General features: G+C 44.0%; 1 protein-coding gene across 1 annotated transcript in view; it reads left to right on the top strand.

The window, feature by feature from the left end:
• Positions 1–17,897, top strand: part of LOC102566916 (transmembrane protease serine 11E) — a 44,357-nt gene extending 26,460 nt beyond the window's left edge. The window contains exons 5-12 of the mRNA XM_059721303.1: positions 1,899–1,966; positions 3,388–3,551; positions 5,641–5,679; positions 8,595–8,775; positions 9,226–9,491; positions 10,990–11,132; positions 15,149–15,318; positions 15,757–17,897. Coding sequence (XP_059577286.1) covers positions 1,899–1,966; positions 3,388–3,551; positions 5,641–5,679; positions 8,595–8,775; positions 9,226–9,491; positions 10,990–11,132; positions 15,149–15,310 — 1,023 coding nt within the window. The 3' untranslated portion in view covers positions 15,311–15,318; positions 15,757–17,897. The remainder of the gene's footprint in view (positions 1–1,898; positions 1,967–3,387; positions 3,552–5,640; positions 5,680–8,594; positions 8,776–9,225; positions 9,492–10,989; positions 11,133–15,148; positions 15,319–15,756) is intronic.
• Positions 17,898–24,035: the final 6,138 nt, after the last annotated feature.

Raw genomic sequence — 24,035 nt, forward strand, 5'->3', positions numbered from 1 at the left:
GAATGTTATAACATTAAATGAAATAAAATGGTACCTAATGCTGCTAGGTACATTTTTCTAAGGCTTCTTCTGGGTTTACACTGGTTTAATGGGAATGTACATGTGTATGCTATCATTTTAAACTGCATTTTGAATGCTCTAAGTTTTCTGTCTGTCATGGCTTAAGTATATCAGTAACAAAATGGTAGGTACACATTCCTAGACGGACATCAAAAACTGCATCGATGTAATACACTTGATTTGGGGGTTGTTGTTGGGTTTTTTGGGGGGGGGGAGGGGAGGGGTTGAGTTGTTAACTTATTACCACAAGATATTTTGTTTTGAAAAACACAGAATATTATGTTGAAAAGCACAGAATACTAAAGCACATATTAAATAGATGAAAAACTGGTTAACTGATCATCTCAAAAAGTGCTATCAACAGGGAATCATCATTGAATGAAAATGTTTTCTAGTGGGGTTCAACAGAGGTGCCATTAAATGTTTCCATTATATATTGCAGTGATATAATATAGCAATGATCTGATTACAAGTTATCCCACATTTTCAGGTTGAATTTCAGGAAAAACAACTTTTTTTCTGAATAATAAGAGTTGATGTCTAATAGATAAAGCCCTCAAAGTGCTGTTTCCCTTACAGACTCCCACAGCAGAGTCAAGTAATCAAGGAAGGGACCCAGAGAGCTAAATGCACAGAAAATACTAAGAGAAAACCTCAAAACCCCCACTCCCGTGCATCTGCACCCCCACCCCCAGACTTGTTATTTTTATTTTCATGCATTAAAAAACTGCAAGGACAAATTCAGGATTTTTGGGGAACTGTGATAAGTCAGTCCCACATAGAATGCAATTTTTACTGTTCTTCTGGAGAGGGAAAAAAGGTTGACTTTTATAGTCATAATAATAGAGGTGATTTTAACTCCACACACTGCCTTGTTGAGATCACTACTAGAGTATGAGGGTGTGGACCCAGGCACATTCAGAGCCCATTCAAAAGTTGCTGTGTGCTAATTCTTACTTGTTGACAATCTGGGGACTAGACTAAGGTAGAGAAACTGCTTAAGCTTTAACACTGCTTCATGCAATGGTAAAGGTGGAGAAGTTTTGTGACTTCATATTGTTCCCAACTTGCCTACAAGTAACAATAAAGAGACCATAAGAGCTGCTGCTCTTTGGAAACGTTGCCCTTTTGACCTGGCTCCAAATGGACATGCACTCAGGTAGTGGTTTGGTGCTCTGATTTTAAAGATAATGTTGAACGATTGGAGCAGGTTGAATAGAGTATGGCAGAGTCATCAGAATGATTCAAAAACTGGAGAACATTTTCCTGAGCGAGAGACTTAGACCCCAGTCTGTTCATCTTACCAGAAAGAAGATTAAGAGGAGACTTGATTAAAGAGTATTGGGTCCCTTTGTAGGGAGGAAATGCTGAGTAGTAAAGGACTCATTAATCAAATGGAGAAATGCCAAGCAAGAATCAATTGCTGGAAAGTGAAGCCTGACAATTCAAATGAGAAATAAGGTTCACGTTTTTAAAAAGCGAAGGTGATTATCCAATGGAAAGAAAAAGAAAAACAGACAAAAACAAAGAACTCCCAAGGGAAATGGTAGATCACTTGGCTTATCAAGTCATGTCTGGCTGCTTTTCTGGACGTTATGCTTTAGTCAATATGCTTTACAATGTAAAGGTACCAGAGATGCATAAAATGTCAGCCTAGATGATCTAATGACTCCTTTGGGCTTAAAACACAGTGAATCCAGAATGGATGTTCAGAAATGGATGGAGTACAGGAGTTGAGTTGCCCTTCATTCTGGTTACTCCTAAAACCCAGCATCTCATAATGAAAATGTGATATTACTATGCATACGTTTGTATAACACATTCTATCCCTTTGACAGATTACCAGGACATTTGAAGCCTCCATTTTAAAGGACAGGTACATCACATCCCAAGTGGTCAGTCTAAGGTATGTAAGATGAAAGGCAGAGATGGGCTGAAACATCCACCTCCTCCTTCCCCTCGAACAACATAGGATGTGTAGCTAAATTTTCACTCTGGGATGATGCTGAGCATAGCAAGATGATGAGGCCTTGTTTCTGTGCTGCTCTGCCTCTGTGTTGCTGTGGTTACAGAAGAATTGATTTCTTCTATTTCTTCAAAGGTGGAGTAGAGAATAGCAACTTTGCCTTATGTTTCTGAATGCTGACCTGTTCCCTGTGCTACAGCAGCATTAAAGGGTAATTTTGCCCTGTACTGACCTCTGAGAGGAAGGGTGCTCTCTTGAAGTGAAGGCACTGGTTTAGAACCTTGGGAGATCTAGGAGCTCTGCTCCACCAGAGGCTCCCAGTCTTGCTATTTACCCTCCCTGTACCTGTGATGTAAAAAAGGGGGCATAGCATATTCTTTCCCTAGTGAATATTGTAAGGATAAATACATTAGATGGTGTTGTGCTTGGATACTGTGGTGCTGGGGGGACAGAAAGAAGGCTCATGTGAATAAATAGATGCCTACACTGAAGCTGTTGGACAATGAGATCTTTTGGCAATCTGGGTGAAACTGGTTTTTCTCATTTCTAGATCCCATGATTCTAATGGAGCCAAGATTTTAATAAGGTTAGCTAAAAAAGGAAAAACTGGGCTGGTGGAAGAATGCCAAAAACATTTTTATTTCAAAGTGTTTGAGGTGGAGGCTGGACATTTCAAGTTGCAGCAAGGGAAATTTAGGTTGGATATTGGGAAAAAACTTTCTCACTAGGAGGGTGGTGAAGCACTGGAAAGGGTTGCCTAGAGAGGTGATGAAATCTCCATCCTTCGAGGCTTTTATGGTCCGGCTTTGACAGAGCCCTGGCTGGACTGATCTAGTTGGAGATAGTCCTGCTTTGAGTGGGGGAGAGGGGGTGGATGGTAGGGATGGACTAGATGGCCTCCTGAGGTCTTTCCAACCCTAATTTTCTATAATTTGATGATTTCAAAGGGCTCAGAATGAAGTATTTTAATTGATGGCCAAGGTTTCTTAATGAGGAGCTTCTGGCTTTGCTAAAAAGTTTGGTCATGGATCTCTTGTTGCAGCCATTGTTGGTTACCCACTGATGATGGCTTACATGGAGTTGCACCTAATGGTGCACCACATTGGGTTGTCCCCATACTTTGCTTCTTTCTTTGCTAATGGAAGGATTCTTCTGATCTCCCACGAACAGTTTTGCTAGTATGAGTTAGTGAAGATGAAATCTGTTACCTGCTGAAATTTTTTCATCCTTTCTTTCACCATTATGTATCAGGCTGTCAGCCCTTGGATATGGACTTGAGGAAATAATGAAAACTAAGTAGGTACCAAAGGCAAAAAGGTAAACCTGTCAATTACTTTCTTTTCTGTCTTGTCATTTTGCAGCCCAGACCCTACAGGAGTGGTGGCGCAGGTTGTGTTGATGTTTCAGTTCGTCTCAGCTGATAGCCAGGCAGGAAACCAGGAGCGAGTCAACAAGGTTCTGCATACGCAGATGAAAACATACACTGGGTCCTTGGAAATTGATCCGTCTAGTTTCAAACTCACAAGCAAGTATCTGAGGCTTAACTTTCACCATGATTGTTCCTAAAACTCTTCCTCTCTTGGGGAAGCATGTTTCATTTGGCTGTGCAAAATATGAGTTCTTCCTTCCTTCCTTCCTTCCTTCCTTCCTTCCTTCCTTCCTTCCTTCCTTCCTTCCTTCCTTCCTTCCTTCCTTCTCAAAATAACAGCATGAGTAGCTATGATCTCCTCCTTGGCTTAAAGCCTGGACACTATAACTAGAAGTGAGGCAAACTCATGCAGATCAGATCGATGCCAATTTACACTAGCTGGAGCTCCATTCAAGTCAATGGGCCAGATTCCCAACTACACTCATTTACAAGGTTATAAGGTCATTTATAAGGTCCCATGCACAGGGGTATAAGCCATGTGCCCAGAGGGGCTTCTCTGCACAGCGAGGTACTGGATGGGAGCTGTCCCACTTCTGGGCCAGCTCCCAGTCAGCCCCCAGATGGTTGGGGAAATACCCAAGCAGTTGGGGGCATGGCCAGGAGCTGTCCTACTTCTGGGGGACAGCTCCTGGCCAGCCCTCAGCTGCTCAGGGAAATCTCTGCCCAGCCAGAAGGAGCCCCAGAAGCTCCCAGGAGGAGGGAGAAGGAGCCCCAGAAGCTCCCAGGTGAGGACAGAGGGCTACCTTGTTGCAGCACTACTCAGCTTCTGCAGGGAGCTGGGGGCTAAGCACTGCCAGGACCTGGGGAGTTCCCCATCCCCTCTGGCCCCCTGGTGTTGGGGCTGACTAGGAGCAAATTTGCTCTCAGTCAGCATCTACAAGTTCATTACTGTACAGTATCTACTGCACAGTTAGTTTTCTACCTATATTTACAGGTAGTAGCTAACTGCTCAATAGACTGATTTACTGCATAGCAAATGGTGTGCACATGTAGACGGTGACACTTTGCTGCATTGTGCATTAGTGTAGTGCACAGTAAAGTGTCTAGTGTAGACACTCCTACTGAAATATATTTTCTTGATATTCACTGGTGATTCCCCCAGCTTGTCTACCTGGTGTCCCTTCTCTACCCTCAGACTTGGGGCGTCTTCTCTGACTTGATCTGATGAATGTACAACATTCCTCTCAGAGCTTTCTACATAAATCCCCCAGTTCTGAATCCTGCCTTATCTCTCCTAGTCTAGTCAAGAAGGACAGAAATATTTACATCCTTTGCATATGATTTTCTTTCTTTCCTTGCAAATAATCAGAGTTTGTCAAAGATTGGGCCAGACAGAGGTGTCCCAACGATGAACAAGGCAGAGAGAAGTCACTTTGGTAGTCTGAGAGTTGCTTCCCAAAGTTATATTAATCAACATCTGATGTGGGAGGCAAAGACCGGACATTGCCCTGGTGAACTAGAGTAAAAAATAGTCCTTGAAGAGGCTGCTAGAGGGAGCCATAATGGCCTATTGCGGATGGAACCCATTATACCTTCTTATTCATTGTTATAGTCAAAGGAGACAGCAAAAAAAAAATTAAAAAAAAAAAAATATATATATATATCGCCTCACATATGGTTTCTTATTTCAGAAAATAGGATTCTAATAATATTTTCTCTGCTATTCTTTTAGTCTATTAAACGGGGTAAGAAATATCATTAGTTTCTGCATGAACTCTCTTTCCCTGCCAATGGTTTTGTCCTTTGTAATGCACTCAGCTATCATTTGGGTTTAAAATCTCTTAAAGCCTCTCAGCAAGGCTTCTTAACTGCAAGCAGGGTACAGACACTGGCTATTGACTAATCAAGCAGGTTACTCTTACCAATAAACCAACTAATGGCTTTCTAATCATGCAGGCTCTAAAACATATATTAAACAATAAGTCACAAATATATAAGCAATACAAATGAATGTATCTTGTTATTAGTTCTGTTAGAGACCAAATATGAAGATAGTTAGACCAGTCTGGGGAAATATCTGTGTATGTGTAAGCAGTGCCCCCGAGCCCCCCAGAATTAATCACTGCATATCTGTGAACTCTGTGATGCATCCAACCAGAGTTTATTTATGCATGACAGGACTGAAAGGAAATCCACTGTGGCCAGAAGCAGATGCTAACCATGTCCCATTTTGTTTTTATTTCAGGAGTCAAAAGGGAAAGTGGTGAAAACCTGCTCAACAACTGTAAGTACAAGTGATTTCTTAATGATGCTGGGGATGTGGCATTGTGGGGTTCCACAGTTATTAGGTCTTGATGATTTCTTGATGTGCTCAGGGTGCTAAGAAAAAGATGATTTTCAAAGTGACTGTGCTGTGGATGATGCACAAGTCTGAAAAGTATCTAGTTTACTTTCTCAGAGCTGTGCTGGCTTTGCATCGCTAACAGGATTCCACACTGAGATTGTGGGGTGAGGCTGGCATGTAGTCATTGTCCACAGTGGAGCTCACCTCAGCTTTAGTGAATGACCCATACTCTTTACAAAAAGGTAGAGGCAGGCTTTCAAGGGTGCACACCATGGATCTTACATCTCAACTTTAAAAGATAATTGTATGATTAGGTCTCTGCTAGATTGATATATTAGCTGTTCTCTCTTAGTTGAATGTGGATAACTATATATACTGGTTTTATCCTACACTTTGCCTGTGTCTCTAATACGAGCTGAAAACTGCAGGGCAGAGATTGTCTTTCCCTTTGTATTTGCATAGCTGGGCCCCAGTCTGAGGTTGGACTTCTAGGCATTGCATAATACCAATTGCAATAAGAACATACCTCAAAAGTCCTTTGAAGCTGATATTTATTATTAGTGCCCCCAAGCCCTATTATTTGAAGATGCAGTCATAGTACAGAGTTTAATAATGGTATCCAAGCACATTCAAGGCTTTAATACTCATGGGAAGGAAGATCATGACCTCTTTTGGTGACAGATGTAACCTGCATCATTCGTATCCAGTGACTCAAGGACTTAAGAATTCAATTGCCTGATTTCTTGTATAAGAAATGTACTTCTGTATTCACTTGTAATTTATGGTATTTTTGCCTAAATGGAAGCTAAAACTCACTGAATCAGTGCACAGCAGCCTCAATGAGCTTTTTTATCAAGCCAGCACCCTACGTACTTGATTATATTTATACCAAAATTGCTCAGGACCATGTCACCTGCCTAAATTTGCCTGTCTTCCTGCCTAAGCTGCTAGGTCATGTCACTACTGAACATGCTACACTGAAGCTGAAATGGCCAGTGACTCCCTACCCATTTGGCTGAGATGAGAGGTGGTGCCTGGTTACTTGGCTTCTTGCTTGTATATTTCTCTGCTGGGTTGTAAAGGGTTTCCCCATTCCCCTCAATTTGTTTTGTTCTTGTTTTGTACGTAGGGTGTTGGCTTGATAAAAAGCTCATTGAGGCTGCTGTGCACTGATTCAGTGAGTTTTAGCTTCCATTTAGGCAAAAATACCAAAAATACCATACTTTGGTGAGGAGGGAGAGGGAGAAAAAGGGTTTTTGTCATGCCTATACAAATATATAGAGCCACATGCCACCTGCTGGTATGTCTTCAATGCCAACATTGGAACTGCATGCATAGTCTTTCTCAAAAGCAGTCAGAACCCATCTCCCTGCTTACCCGGACCTTGGATGATCCAATTTCATCCTTACAGTGGAATGCAGCTGTTCCTTGCTGCTCCAAATGCCTGTATTGGCCCATGACAGTACTCCCTTGGGTAGCTGAAACTGGCTACAGCAGCTGTATATTCACCTTCTTTTCTACATGCACCTAATTTGTCTTATTTCCTGGTGGGGTTTTTGGCAACAGTTACCAAGTATGTTGGTCAGCCAGCGGAGGGAGGGTCTATCTCCCATCATCCGCAGACTTTCATTTTTACACTGATTTTGACAGACAACAGCATCACTAAATCACTGAAATCTTTCAACTCTTAGCTATGGCATCCAGGATGCCTTGGTTCCCACCTGGCTCTGTCTGATATGTTGTGGAGCACTGCTGCATTGACAAATGTTATACTCTGACTTTTGAGAAGTGTTCCAAGTGTGACTGGACAGTATCCATCCTGGACAGACCTGGCTGCCTCAGATCTGCAGGCAATTACAAGATTTGCTCCATGGATGTTATCACAAACCATCATCATCTAGTGAGAGAAAACAAGTCTGGAGTCCCTGAGCTCCTCTTCTAAATGTCCCCGTAAGAATGACAGAAGGCTTTGGCTTTGAGTCAATCTTGGTTCTGTGTCCCAGGCAGATGCTGATGGCTGCCTTTTCACCAGAGCTCTGTTGCTAGCAGCTCTCACAGTTCTCATGGATCCCAGTGGGTGCTCCAAAATCCATCATCTTCATTTAGTTGCTTAAAATGGGAGCTGAACTCCACTGAAAGCCCAGCCATGAAGGTCTGTGTTTGCACAGTTCATGCTGGCCTTGATTCTGCTTACTCAGGCCAGAGCTCCTAAGATGCTGGTGTCCCTGGAAGGTGCTAATGTGCTGAAGTCCTCTTTGCCTCTAGCATGTACTCTGGTCCTCTCTGTGACCTCACCTCCTGCAGCCTCCTTAGCACCTGACAGGCACCCACTTGAAGAAGCAACTGATGAAGCTTCTTCTGAACTCAGGATCATTCCTTCTCACAGTGATAGACATACTCCCCTGGCAACAGCAGGGAATAGTCCCAATTGTCATTGTTCATTCCAGGTCTCCCCTGTTTCCTGGAGGGTTTTCTACCAGCAGTGGAATGACAGTGCAGCATCTAAACATTGTTAATGACACTTCCACTCTTGGTGCCAGCAATCTCCAAGGGAAAAGTCAGGCTTTGAATCCTAGGACACTGCTGATGCCAGGGCCCTTTTTAGCCCATGATGTTTGCTACAGAGTGGTGTGCATGTGAGCATATAAGGTCTCTTCCTGTGTGACTTTGGTTGAATGCCAAGTGTTGTGGTATTTTTCCTAAACTTTTGTTTATCCAAAATTTGTTCTTTTATAAGGACCGTAATATAACAAAATGCCAGCACCTATTTCTGTGTACTATGTTGGGGGCCTTCAAAAAGGAAATGCTTGTTTTTTTCTGACTTGGAGAAGTTAGGCCAACCCTTTCTTTGGCAGGCTGCGGGACACGAATGCAGATGGTGTCATCTGTGGGAGTAGCAAGAATAACAGGGGGCCGGCTTGCCCAGGCTGGGGAGTGGCCATGGCAGGCCAGCATTCAGCTGAACGGCATGCATCGCTGTGGCGCATCAATCATCAGCAACACATGGCTTGTAACAGCAGCGCACTGCTTCAGAGGGTAAGTCCCCGGCTCTGAGAGATATGGCCACGAGGAACCATGTGCAGTCTCACTCCTTAGATCCTATGATATTTGGAACCAAAACTGGACTGTTAAATGTTCCGGGGTCCTGACCTTCTGATCTGGTTGCTTTGGACTTGGGAGTGGGGGCCCCCAAAATGGGTGGGCAAAGGCTATATTTTATTTTTCTGTCCCTCCAGAACTTGGGCTGCTGGGTACCAGTTCAGCACTCAGTGCTGGCCAGAGAGTCCCAGGTCTGTTCTGACCTTACAGCAGCTGGTAACTTCTCCCTAGGTGTGTCCTGGATCACTGCAGTGCTCTAGCCATCCTCTCTGCTCTGGGCATTTCCCTGATGCACTTGATCGTGGCATTTAGGCACCTGCCTGGGAGCTGAGCTCTTTTGAAAATATGGCTCTGCATGTTGCCAGCTTAACCTCAAATCTTTCTTAGAGTGAAGGACCCTCGTGTGTGGACAGCCAGCTTTGGGACTGTGAGAAGACCTCCTAAAGAGAGAAGAGCCATCCAGAGCATTATTGTTCATGAACAATATGCTGATTATCTTTATAACCACGAGTATGACATTGCTGTCATGAAGCTCACCACTCCTCTGCCCTTCACAAGTGAAATACACAGTGTCTGCCTCCCAGAACCATTGCAGGTGTTTCCAGAGAACACCAGCTGTTTTGTCACAGGATGGGGAGCTTTGAGGGATGATGGTGAGTGTCTGTCTCCCTGCCTTCCAAAGAAAACTCCCATTGTCTGTTTAACATTTTTAGTTCATTTTTAGTCACTCATCAAAATGAAACCATTATTTATTTGATCTGCCTGGTAGCTCACTAGCCACTAAGGCAGCCCACCAGGAGAAATGGTAAATTGATCATCTGCAATTTTTTTTCAATCAGGGTGGGATGTCTTTCTGAATGGGATGTTTCAGCTCAACCATTAACTCTTGTATCTATGGTAGTTATTTCTTTGGTAGGACAGAATTATTCCTTTCCATGCAGGGACCATCAGGTAGAAATCCATGGCCTGATCAACACAAAGGGTCAGACACTCATCATAATTGTCCTGTCTGGCCTTAAATTCTGTCAGAAGACAGGTTAGATTTGCACCTTCTAGACTGACTAAAGCAGAAATGCATAGCATAAGCTTTTGTAATCATCAGGTTTACTTCTTCAGGTGCTGCCTGGTGATATCTTCAAAAACCCACTGCTTAAGAAAGCATATGCTATACATCTCTTCTTTAGTTAGTTAGAAGGTGCAAAATTACTCTACTTTCTGCCTGACTTTAGGTTGACATAGCTACCTCCCTCCCTCCTAGATTCTGTCTCTTTCTGTTGATGTGACAGAAAAGCTTAATATTTGAACATAATACATCAGTGGTTCATCCCAGGACATGACATTTTATCTGGCTTTTCAGCATGGTTCAGAACATGATAGATCTGCAGACTGCTTGTACAGGAACAAGAAAGGACTCTGGCTCATTGCTCCTTCTGCTGTTACAATGATTGAGCAGATTTCATTAATTCCTGAGCTGTTGACCTCTATTCTTTGCTTTTTCTTTTGCATTCGTATTTGGTATCATCTCTTGACAACCTAGCGTCTGTAAACTGTATGTTGACTTACCATAGATGTTTTCTTCCTTTAATTTCTGTCTGGTTGCAATTCAGCTAAATTCAGGACCCAATTTAGCACAGAAGCACGTGCTTAATTTGAAGTTATGTTGATGTCAATGGGACTTAAGCACATGTTTAAACCTAAGAGTATGTCTATGAATCTGGCTCTACTGGAGGCCAAACCTGCATTTCAGTGCTAGTCTCTTGCTGTGTACTTAGATTGTTCAAGCTCATGTTCTGATTGAGTCTTTGAACCTTCCTGAGGATGTCACTAATATTCATTAACTTCCTACAGTTAATGAAGTTAACTGAAACCTCCACCGTCAACAAGCACAAGAAATCCCTTTGCTCTCTTAATGTTAAATAAGTGAAGCTAAAAAAGTAATGGGGAGGGTTTACCTATGGCATCTTGTTGGAGGTGGAAGTTGGGGAAGCAAAAAGAAAAAGTTATGATCTTCCCATAGCATCAATGGGGTACCACCCCACCTAGGTACCTATATGGCCAGTGAGGCTTTTTTGAGAGCCTGGCTACTTGTTTCTCATTTCCCTTAGCTAATATATTCCAATTGTAAGTTCTGAAGCCACTTTTTCATGGCAGGTCAAAGCGTTAATCAACTACGGCAAGCAGAAGTGAAAATCATTGGCACTAACATCTGCAACCGCGAGGAAGTGTACAATGGAGCCATAACACCTGGGATGGTGTGTGCAGGATACTTGGAGGGGAAAATAGATGCATGTCAGGTAAGTCTTATCACAGCATTGAGAGCTAGTCTGAGGGAGAACTGATGAGTGTATCTGAAATAATGGCGTTCCCTGTTTCCAGTCTTCTCCAAACATACACATTTTAATAGGATCCCTCTAACAAAATCCAGGTCACAAAATCCTTAGATGAAGGTGTAGCAGTGGATGTAGTCTTTCTGGACTTTAGGAAGGCCTTCGACACTGTCTCTCACCCCATTCTCATTAAAAAACTAGGGGACAGTGGTGTCGACACCTACACAGTCAAATGGGTCACTAACTGGCTGGAGGGCCGCACCCAGAGAGTGGTGGTGGACGGGTTTTATTCAACCTGGAGAGATGTGGGCAATGGGGTTCCACAGGGCTCGGTCCTCATCAACATCTTCACCAGCAACTTGGACGAGGGGGTAGAAAGCACCCTGTTCAAATTTGCAGACGACACTAAGATGTGGGGGGAAGTGGGCATGCTAGAAGGGAAGAATAGGCTGCATCCAGAGCTAGACAGGTTATAGGGGTGGGCGGATGAGAACAGGATGGGTTTCAACACTGACAAGTGCAAGGTACTGAACCTGGGGAGAAGAACCAGCAGCATACCTACAGGCTGGGGAACTCCCTTCTCGTCAGTGCAGAGGCAGAAAAGGATCTTGGAGTCATTATTGATGCTATGGGACCTGAACCTGTTCAGCCTCCACAAGATAAGGCTGAGGGGACATCTATTGGCTGTTTACAAACTAGTCAGGGGGGACCAGCAGGCATTGGGGGCGTCCCTGTTCCCCCGAGCATTGCCAGGAGTGACTAGAAATAACGGTCACAAGCTGGCAGAGGGCAGATTCAGGCTAGATATCAGGATACTTCACTGTCAGGGCAGCTAGGATCTGGAACCAACTTCCAAGAGAAGTGATGCTGGCTCCTACCCTGGGGGTCTTTAAGAGGAGGCTGGATGAACACCTTGCCAGGTTGATCCCAGTACTCTTTCCTGCCCATGGCAGGGGGTTGGACTTGATGATCTGCTCAGGTCCCTTCTGACCCTACCAACTACTACTATGAAACTATGAAACAAATCCAGATCTAGCTCATAGTACTGATTCACAGAACCCTGAATGCTAGGGACAGGAGGTGGGCTGAAGGGGGAGGCTTTTAAGAGTTAATTTTAGAGTAAGTAATGGTTACTTCTCCAAAGGTAATAATCAGAATAAGCTCCTAGTTGTGGAGATCAGGGATGATGTTAAGATATAAGTAAAAGACCACATCAGAGGCCGTGTGCCACTGTAAAGAAATGGGACATATCTCAGACAGTTGCAAACAAAATGATACGCAGCAAATTCTTAGCAGTGTAAACTAGCATAGCTCTCTTGACTTCTCATGATCTTATACTGATTTTCACCAGCTGAGGATCTGGCTCTCTGCATGATATTTATATGTAATATGAGAGAAAGAGTTGGTATATCTGAAGGTGTGGTGTGAAAGAGAGTTTCCTAGGCATGAGTCTGAGATGGACATGCATAGATATAATCTACTGAAGATACTTAAAGACTTTCCCATCTGCCACAGCAAAAAGGCCTATGACTTAGTGGACTCATTGTTCTTCATGCCTGAGCAACTCACTTTCCTGTGGTCTTTCTCCTTGGGATGCATTATGTGATGGGGTAGAAGCACCCGCGCTGGATCAGCTCCAGCTGTTAGCTCTGTATGCGTACAGGGAGAAAGAATATTAGTGCTGCCCTAACTTTGCTCCCATTGGAGTTGGCAGTAACCATCTCTCTGATTTAAATGGGACCAGTTAAGCTAATGCTTCAGTGCTTTGGCACATCACTTTATTAGTATTATGGTATTGGTACTATGGAGGTATCCATGGCCCCAGAGAAGAGATGGCCCTGTTGGGTCACGCGCCACACACACACACACACACACACACACACACACACACTGAACCCTGCCCCATCCCAAAGGACTTTCAGTCTACAAAATGTACAGTAGAAAGTCAATTATTTGAACCATTCAGATATAGGAACACAGAACATGCCACCAACCTGTGGGGCATGTAGAATAAGTGCTAGTGATGGTGACTAAAAGAGAAAGAACAGTTTAACAACTTAGGAAAAATTGCAATAATCAATACATGGAAAACTGTGTGTATGCATATTGTCTGTGTAAAAGTTCACTAAAGGTGCATTTCATTCACTGAACAGTTTGATCTTACAAAGGGGTTCTGGATGCAGCTAGCTCAAGTAATTGACTCTCTAATATATAGTAAGTTTGTAATTGCATAAGAAAATCCTGAATTCCCTCAGCTTCACTCATTATATGCCATCTGATCTGATAATACCATAACTGAGAAACCATTTGTTCCTGGCCATTGCAGGTGATCAAACTTGAGATGAGAAGAGTTTACCATTTTTAAAGCATGCATAGCAACAAATTTTACTGCTAGTCATAAAATCACAGAAGTGCTCCATGCACATTTTACAGCACTGTAATTTAGAGCACTTTTTATAGCACTATTAAGTTAAGCACTCCTAAACATGATAGAAGTACAGTGTTTGGTGGGGGAGGGAGGAGCTCTAAGCCTCCCTGCACTTTTCAGGCTAGGAGGCAGGGGCCACTTCACAGCCTCCTGGGGCTTCTCCAATGGTCAGAAATTTGACCAGCATACAGAAATTATTTAACGTGCTGTAGATTGCTGAAGTGCTGTAAAATATAGCACTTCAAATTTAATATCTCATTTAACAAGGATTGATTTAAAGTGCTGTACCCATTTTTAAAGTTCTGCAAAGCCATGCACTCCTGTTAAGTCATGGCAATAAAGCATTTTAAATGGCAAAAAAGCATCTTCTGTACACACCCCCAGTCCTTTCATACCTCCAGCTAAAGCACTTGACCTTCTCAGACTGTCTGCAGCAATGAACTCTGCAGACTGGTTGACTGCTTTGAGAAGATATATTTTATTTCACCTAAATGTACTCAGTTCAGATAATTATGACAATTAAATGATACCTAGCACTTATAATTTTCTAGATGCTCCTATAAACTATCTTAGTAAGAATTATCATGCCTTTTTCACAGATGCAAAAGCCTATGAAGAAAGTCCATGGGCAAAAGGGCTTGAGGTTAAATTATCAAAGCTGTGCACCTAAATTTAGGTTCCTAGCCCTTACTCAGGGCACCTGATCATCCACTTGCCCCTCTAAAAGTCAGTGGGAGTTGGTTGGGTGCTGGCAGTCTTGCAAATCCAGCTGCATATTTACTTGGCTAGGTAAGAACATAGGACCTGGATTTAGGAGCATACAGCTTTGAAAGACATTGGTCCTAAATCTGTATTGAGGCAAAAATAAAAGTGGCTGGATTTAGAGAGCTACTGGGTACCTGGTCACCCTATTGCCCCGTTGGGGTTTATGGACATTTAGCATAGATCTGAAAAACAGGTCAATTCCACAACAGGGCCTACATGTAAATGACTAATTTTGCATAGCCAGGTTTGAAAATTAAGGCATTCATTTAAAAACTGGATTTTAATGGATTCCTAGGTTTCATGCCAAAACTCTTTTTAGTGTATAGAAATTGGGTTGTCTCCCATTAAGGTGTTGGTGAGTGCCATTGATAGTGCTCATTGTGTTTGTATGATATAGAAGCTGCCAGGGCAGCAGTGGGTGGGTACAGACAGCTGGGACTTGCCTGTATTCAGCAAATGGGGTCTTTTGGACTTCACCAAAGGACACCACCACTAATGGTCAGAAGGACATATTATATATGCCCTTTATTGGCACTGCCCATCCTTCATACATTGAGGCTAGAGAACGTAGTACTTTTCTTCTCTCAAAGTTGTGTGCAAATACCAGAAATAACTTAGCCACCTGCAGGCTTGTCCTCAAGTGCAATGCTACTTTTCCTCTTAATGGAATTCAAATGGTTAGGTTTGACAGCTGCTCTAGTATCCAGATAAATCCACCAGTTTGCTATCAGTTCCTGTTGGCTGAATTACACCTTTCTCTCTCTCTCTCTCTCTCTCTCTCACCTTGCAGGGTGACTCTGGTGGGCCACTGGTTACTCCAGATTCTAGAGGCATCTGGTACCTTGTGGGAATTGTGAGCTGGGGAGATGAATGTGCCAAACCAAACAAGCCCGGAGTCTACACTCGAGTGACTTATTATCGGGACTGGATTACTTCCAAAACTGGCCTATAAAATCCCAAGTGAGTAAAACTGCAGGACCATGCAAGCCTGTAATACCAAAATATTATTTAATGTACATAGGTCTTGTTGCCCTTTGGATTGTTGTTGGATTCACTTGTGGTCTTCCTAATGCCAGTAAATTCAGAGAGGAGGCAGAGCTCTGAATAACTGTGGGCTACCACTTGAGCAGAACATACACTCTCAGAATACATTGCAAAGAGTCAAACCCTTCCATTTGACTTTGCCATTTAAAAAAAATATACATTCCCAACAGACACTGAAGAATAATCCAGGTTTCTACTCATGCTGCTGCTTACTGTCTATTGTGATCAATTGTTTTGGCTACTGTTTTTTGGGGTTTTTTTTAAATCAACAAGAAGTTCCCCTTGAGGGAGCCATAAATGCAGTTTTCTTATTACTTGTCTGGTTGCAATTCAATACAGTGTATTTCCCTCTAGCTGCTGAGTGCCTGCACTGCTTCACCACAGAGCTGGTGGTGAACCAGCAGCCATGGGTGTTAGACTGTTGCACTCCTCCAGAAACAGAAGACGACCCCTGGCATTGAAAGCCTATCAGAACTGTGAAAATTAAATGAGACCTAGAAAACAACCTCATGAGTCAAAGGAACATTGAAGCTCTGACACAGGAAAGAGTTCTTCCTCCCTGCCATCAGGAAGCAAAGAAGAGTCTGTGTCCCACAGCCAGCCACTGAACTGGAATGGAGGTTGCAGCTCTCCCACCTAAATCTGATTACTAACACTCTGAAAAACCCAAACCCCTCCAGTTTGTGGCCCAGATCCACCAGTCTTAACCAGAGCTGAGCTCCTTCCCACCACTCAACAGCAGAATCAAGCCCAAGTCACTGAGCATATGTGCCGTACACTGGATGTCCAAGGCTTAACCAGATGTTTACCGATACCTCACCTTAACAATACCCTGTGATGAGGTGAGCTGTCACTGTCTAGAGATCTAGCATGTCACAGACTCAGTGGCCCCTCCCCATGTACTTGATCAGAAGAGAAAGAAATCAGAGGAAATAAAAGCCAAGATCACTGACAGCTTCATTCAGTCCAGTGCAACCAGTCAACAGCTACCTCATCCAGGACCAACACTAGGACTTCAGCTTTGTAACCCTGGTGGAAGGTCCACTTGTATGGAGTCTCACCCAAGTCAAAAGATCTCTATACACAGTAAAGGTCTCAGTGAAGGGCCAGAACTTCAGGGTGCATCATATTCTCCATACGATGTAGCAATAAGACACTGACACTTTAATACACTCCTTTGATGGCTTCCGTCATACAATACAATGACCTCCAGCCCATGTAGCACATGTTCTGATATGGTTTTATGGTTTTGGGGGCTTGGTTTTATGCTGGCTTGGTTTTATGTTGCCCAGTTTGTGCAGCCCATCTGTGTGACTGTGGTTCTGTCAGCAGAATTTAGAGTAAGAAATACGTGACATATTACAGATGTTTTGAAATTGAGATTCAAGGAGTATATCTCAGTCTTCTCCTGGAAGCCAACATCTGACTAGAATAGTGAACCTACTGTAGGGAACCTTTTCTGAGAGTGTGATCCAAAGTAGTTTGAGCCAGGGTTTTCAAGGAGCCAGAAGGAATTGGGTATTTGAATTTTAGGGACTTTCAGTATTATCTGAACAATTAGATGCCCTCTGGTCCTTTGAAAATGCCAGACTTCATGGTTCCTGGGCACAGGTGAGTAGCTGCCCAAAACCTTTTATTTGCACCTGTAATTTTGCACCTTTGGGCACAAAAGTTAGAGGTTGTGTTGAGTCCCTTCAAGAAACTGATCTTTGAAATATTTCATACTCATAGGCTCACGGAAAGCCATTCTACAAAAGACTAAATATTCACATAGGTATAAGGATGAAACGGTCAAGGTCAATGTTTCAAAAAGGAACCAAACATTTTGAGCACCCAGACTGAAACACCTAGGGCCTGATTTTTTCCTGGTCACTATGCGAGTCCCCACTGCTCCAGGCAAAGTCAATGGCAACTGTGAGGGTCAGGACTTCATCTGTTGGACACCAGAAATGTGAGGCTTCCCACTTTAGTAGTTTTAATCATGGGTCCTTATTGTATAGTTTGAGCAATAAGGTTAATGTTATTTTCATGGCAAAGCTCCTGCTAATGGCTGTTGCTTTGGTTTGGGGTTCCAAGGTCTTGGTCCTGCAAAGACACTGAGGATGGTGAGTAGCCCCTGCAAAGTCAAAGCAGTATATCACAGTGCCTAAAATTAAGCAACCAAGTGAGTCTTTGCAATCCTGTTTTTAGCAGGAAGGGAACATTTACTTCTTGTGGAGACCGCCCTGTGAGAAAATATAGGAAACCAAGTTCACTCAAGGAGTACCAGACCCATGTAGTTCAGGCACTGACTGACTTGCTGGGTGAGACTTGTTTGCTGCACATTTTATAAAGCCACAGTTTGTATCTGAGCTGGAACATTTCGTCAAAGGAATAAATGTCTGACCTAAAGACAGAATGGGATATGTTTTGCAGTACTATCAATGGGGGAATATAGGAGTGGTCTAAAATTTACTGTAAAAATGTATCATGTGTAATGTTATTAAAAATGGTTTTAAAAAAAAATCCCTTCTTGTTTAGTGTGATTGTCTTCAACTCCTGTCTGAGTAATAATCACCTGGAAGCTAGCAACTGTCAACTCACAGAACATCTTAGAACATTTTCTGCTCCTAGACCATGCCAAAGCCAATCAGAAACTTCCCCAGTTTTATATGGCCTTCACTCCTTGGTCCAATTATTACCCTGAGACTCATGTTTGCAGCAGTGTCTAAGTGACTTTGGCTGTGTCTACCCTATAAACCCCCTGCACTTCAGAGTGATGGTGTCCTGCATTGTGCTGCTCTGGATGGGCTGTTTCTTAAACTGGGAGGAATCATAGAAAATGAGAGTTGGGAGGGACATCAGAATGTGATCTAGTGACCTGCTCAAAGCGGGACCATCCCCCACTAGATCATCCCAGCCAAGTCTTTGTCTAGCTGGGTCTTAAAATCCTCCATGGATGGAGATTCCACCACTTCTCAGGGAATATAATCATGCCTGTGTGGTGCTTTGGATAAACTAATTGAGTACTTCTCAGTTATGGTGACAGTGCACCAACAGTGCTGTACAAACATGGTTCCACTGCTTTTGGTTTAGGAAGAAGGATGGTAGGTGCTAGTCTGGAGTCTAGTAGGTTCTCTGCTCTGTAGGCAAGGTCTGTCACCCAAGTCCACTTGAACCCTATTTTGCCCTAGCTTCAGAGGTCTCTGACTTGCCTAGGAGTAGGCTAACAAGTGCTAACCTCACTTGTGTTCAGCAGTACCTTATTCCACAACTATTCACAATTCAGTGAATTGAACACAAAGGAGGGAGGGGGGCTAAATCCCTTGAGCTGCTTTGAAAATCCAAGGCAAAACAAGCATTAGACACTGGTGAGACCACAGCTGGAGTACTGTGACCAGTTCTGGGTGCTGCACTTCAAGAAGGATGTGGAGAAGCTTGAGAGAGTCCAGAGAAGAGCTGCCCATATGATCAGAGACTTGCAAGGCAAGCCATACGAGGAAAGGCTGAGGGACTTGGGCCTTTTCAGCCTAGAAAAGAGACGGCTGAAAGGGACTTGTTAGCAGCTTACTGCTAAATCAGGGGAAATACATCAAGGGCTTGGCGAACAACTGTTCACCAGGGCACCCTTGGGGTAAACCAGGCGTAATGGCCACAAACGCATGGAAGACTGTTTCAAGCTTAACACTAGGAAAAACTTCTTCACAGTTAGGGTGTCCAGACTGTGGAATAAGTTCCCTCCAGAGGTGGTGCAATTGCCTACCCTGGAAATCTTGAAGAGGAGACTGGACAGTCACCTTGCTGGGGTCACCTGACCACAGTTGTCTTTCCTGCCTAGTGCAGAGGGCTGGACCCGACGATCTTGTGAGGTCCCTTCCAGCCCCTAACAATCTATGAATCTATGTCAGCTTGTCCCAAGCATCTAAAAATGACAGGAGACTTGCACAGTAAAAACTGCTCCAATCTTTGCAGTTCCCATGGCAGCCAGTACAGGACAGCAAAAGGCAAACTTCACAACACACCAGCTAACATTCTCGACCCCAAAGCAGTAGGCTCCTACCCAATGCTGAGCCAGCTGCATACTAGTGGCCTGACCTTCAAGAGGCAGTAAATGCCTAAATGGCGATACAGACACCTCATTTTGACTGTATAACTAAAGAAGGGTGACAGGATACCTGGGTGCCCACTTGAGACAGGGGTGGTGCTAAAGTAGCAGCCACCTCAGCTGCCAGCAGAGCACACATATTGTCCTGTGTGCTACATTGTCCAGGGTAAAGAGCTTCCCTGTTACACCTCTGATTCAAAAGTCCCAGCAAAGAACACAGAACCACTAAGTACTATGTAGGACTCTGTTTGCAGCCCTGGGTTCTTTTAAGAACCATCCTCAACTCCCATAGGGAAAAACCATCAGGCAGAATTATCACATGGCTCTTCAGAAAAGGATTAAGATATATGTGCAGGTCAGTCCTTAGTCCAAAGTTTATTGGCCAGATGCAATTAAAGGATTTGGACATGCAACACATTTTCTTGGATGCAACCAGCCTTTATACTGGTCTCAGCACCAAAGGAACAGGTGAAAACATCTATGTTATAGAAAGGATGTGGACATGTTGGAGAGAGTCCACTGGAAAGCAATAAAAATGGTTCAGGGGCTGGGACGCATATGAGGAGAGGCTGAGGGAACTGTGTTTATTTAGTTTGCAGAAGAGAAGACTGAGGGGGATTTGATAACACCCTTTAACTCCCTGAAGGGTGGTCCTGAAGAGGATGGAGGTAGGCTGGTTTCACTAGTGATAGATGACAGAACAAGGAGCAATGGTCTCAAGTTGCAGCAAGGGAGGTTTAAGTTGGATATTAGGAAAAACTTTCTCACTGGGAAGGTGGTAAAGCACTGGAGGAAGTTACCTAGCGAGGTGGTAGAAATTCCATCCTTCAAGGTTTTTAAGGCCCGGCTTGATAAAGCCCTGGCTGGAATGCTCTAGTTGGGGATGATCCTGCCTTGAGCAGGGGGTTGGACTAGATGACCTCCTGAGGACCCTTCCAACTCTAATTTTCTATCATTCTATGAGTGCCTTGAATTTAAAAAAATCCCAGAAAACCCAGTAAAAGTACACTGATGTATGTTGTACTCTAATAGTAGGTTGCTTCTGTACCTCCATTGTTGGGTAGCCCTTTGCTTAAGGCAAACAGACTATTAGCTATCTCCTGCCTCCTAGTCATTAAGTCCTATAATAGCATGTATTTCAAGCAGCTGCTCCTGGATGTGCGGGCTGGGAGTGATCCAGGGCCCGTTTTTCGCGCCGCGGGCTGTGGCCAGCAGCCCGGACACGCCGGGTCGGGGAAGGCAGGCGACACGCTAGAATTAGGCACAGATGCTTAGTGGTTGATTCAAGATTGTTTACTTACACTGTAGATGGTCGCGGTGTAGGCTGGACAGTTTCCCAGGTAAAGCTCCGCTTAAATCCCTATGTTAAGGACTTGGACAAAATTCTGACTCACACGAAGTTGTCGAGGCTCCGTAGAACTTTTTGCGCGCAGGGAAGAGGGATACGTCGAGGATTGCGCTCGGCAACGGGGAGAAGAATCGATAGGTGATCAGTCTATCGATCAGCCAGCCTCAGGTCAAATCTCCGTAGAGGCACTCTGCTGTGTGCTCGAAGTTCTCCAACTTGGGCGGAAACCACCCAAGCCTCTTATACGGCCAGCAAGCCAATCGCTAGCGGCCACGTGGGAATAATTTAGAACTGACCAATAGTGGGGCACAAATTTAAATACAAATGGTGGGAACTCCTTGCAACGTGCATTTCTGTGCTGCAAAGAAGAAATGCACCCTGCAAAGAAAGCTTCAAACGGCGGGAAAATAATTCAGCGGTGCCAAAGCACACACAAACAAAAATCACACCCTTGGGTTGTGACACTGGACAGCTGTTCATCTGTTCACTCAGGCTTCTTGTGTAATTCACATCAGTATGCAAAACCAATGTAAATCACGCTAGTAAACCTGAATCATGTCCAGCCAAAGCTGAACTGGGTTTGGGGGACAGCCATGGCTCTCTTTGGGAGGGCCAGAGTATGGCTAGGGAGAGACAGTAAGGGGGGATCACCTAGAGGAGTGAGGCAGGGGAGTGGGAGTGGGTAGAAGCAGGGGGAAATATTAAGGGAGGAGGGGGATTTTTGTTTTATTTTACAGCGGTATTAAATGTGGGTTGGGAAGCAAGGCTGGTCTGGGTGAGGGAGTGCTTTCCTTAATCAGAGACAGGGAAGTAGCAGGGGGGGCGGGGTGGATTGCCTTTGAATTTGGGGGGGGGGGGGATTTTTTGTGGTGCCCTTTTATTTTAATATTTTATCTCATTTCTATAATTTTTTGTCTTCTATGGTAATCCGTCCTGAGCCCTTTTTTAGGGGGAAGGGCAGCATATAAATCAAAGCGTAAAGCACTAACAAAGAGAATGCTGTGCCTGACACTAATTAAAAAGCAGTATTCAGTGCCCAGTACTTGGTACTTGCTTCACAGCCTAAGGGCAAGTTCAGCTACAGCATTCATGCAAGATACATTGTGCTTGAAGCGTTGCATCTTGCTGGGAGGAACTGTGTGGATAGAATTTCGCTCAACTTGTTTGAACTGGAATGAATGTGCTAAGGAAGGCCTCTCTCCTTCTGCCTCTGTACTTGAGTCCATCTCTTCCATAAAATGGAGTTGCTTCCTGTGTTGTTTACCTGCAGACTCTGAATGGTTGTGGCTCCACCTGCAACCTGTGACATTACAGAGTCAGGAAGTGTAGCAAGGAGATGTTGCCAGTTGTGATTAACCATGATATGCAGATACGAGGTTGTGATTCACTTCTGTTAAATTCAATTAAATTAGTTCTTAAATGAGTCTTCCTTTGTTGGCTCTATTGCCTTCAGAATGTGGGTTGTGCCTGAGGTCTGATTTCTTCAAAGCCATTCCTCCTTTGTTCTCAGTGTCTGGGAATCAAAGAAGCTGGTAGAGGAGAGCATCAGTATCTAGGGAGCTTATTATTCTAAACATCACCCTTGTCCCAGCTTAGAAAGGAGAAAGGACTGGTAGGTAAATCTAATTTTCAAAACATTGTATCTGATCTTTAATGGCATCATCCTTTCTTTCTTCCAATAAACACTGAAGTCCCCCGTTATATGATGTATTCCAGCTATGTCTGTCTGTGGTGGTAGAGCTGTACAGTCATTGGGGCAGGGACTTGTTCTTGTCTGGTGTCCTGTGCCTGTTTTATTTGCTGTAAGCACTGATTGTGCTATATAACTAGATGCAAGTAATAACCTACTCTCCTTGCAGTTGCCATTTTGCCCCTGCCCTTTCCAAAGCATGGTGCTCCCTTCAGGGTGTATCCTACCAGGTCATGGAATCATACAAAATTAGAGTTGGAAGGGACCTCAGGAGGTCAACTAGTCCAACCCCCTGCTCAAGGCAGGACCATCCCCACTTAGATCATCCCAGCCAGGGCTTTGTCAAGCCATGTCTTAACAACCTCCAGGAATAGAGCTTCCACCACCTCTCTGGGTAACCTGTTCCAGTGCTTTACTATCCTCCTAGTGAAAGAGCTTTTCCTAATATCCCTTGCTGCAACTTGAGACCATGGCTCCTTGTTCTGTCATCTGCCACCACTGAGAACAGTGTAACTCCATCCTCTTGGAAACCACCTGTCAGGTAGTTGAAAGCTTCTATTAAAACCCCTCTCATCTACTCTTCTGCAGACTAAATAAGCCCAGTTCCCTCAGCCTCTCCTCACAAGTCATGTTCCCTAGCCCTCTAACCATTTTCATTGCCTTCACTGGACTGTCTCCAATTTGTGCACATTATCCTTTCTGTAGTGGGGGTCCCAAAACTGGACACAGTACTCCAGACAGGGCCTCACTAGTGCCAAAGAGAGGGGAAGAATCACTTCCCTTGATCTGTTGGTAATACTCCCAGTATTGCAGCCTAGTATGCTGTTAGCCTCCTTCACAACAATGGCATGTTGTTGGCTCCTATTCAGCTTATTGTCCACCATAACCTCCAGATCCTTTTCGGCAGAGATGCTGCTTAACCCGTCAGTCCCCAGCCTGTACTGGTGCACAGGATTGTTCTGTCCTAAGTGCAGGACTTTGCACTTTTCCTTATTGAACCTCTGAGCTTTCTTTTGGCCCAATCCTCCAATTTCTCTAGGTCTCTCTGAATCCTAGCTCTACCCTTCAGCATAACTACTACTCCCCCCAGCCTGGTATCATCTGCAAACTTACTGAGGGTGCACTCCATCCCATCTCATTGATGAAGATCTTGAAAAAAAACAACCCCAGGACCAACCACTGGGGTACTCCACTTGATACCAGCTGCTGACTAGACATTGAGCCATTGATTACAACCCTTTGATCCCAATGATCCACCCAGTTTTTTATCTACCTTACAGTTCGTTCATCCAACTTGTACTTCTTTAGCTTGCTTGCGAGAATGTCGTGGGAGACCATACCAAAAGCCTTGCTAGAAGTCAATGCCTATCACATCCACTGGTCTTCCCGCATCCCCAGAGGCAGTCATCTCATCATAAAAGGCAATCAAGTTGGTCAGGCATGATTTGCTGAACTTGCAGAGCCAGTGATCATGATTTAAATACATCGTACCTCTTTCACCCAGAATATTC

This window comes from Alligator mississippiensis, chromosome 2, assembly GCF_030867095.1.
Source record: "Alligator mississippiensis isolate rAllMis1 chromosome 2, rAllMis1, whole genome shotgun sequence".
Taxonomy (NCBI): Eukaryota; Metazoa; Chordata; order Crocodylia; family Alligatoridae; genus Alligator; species Alligator mississippiensis.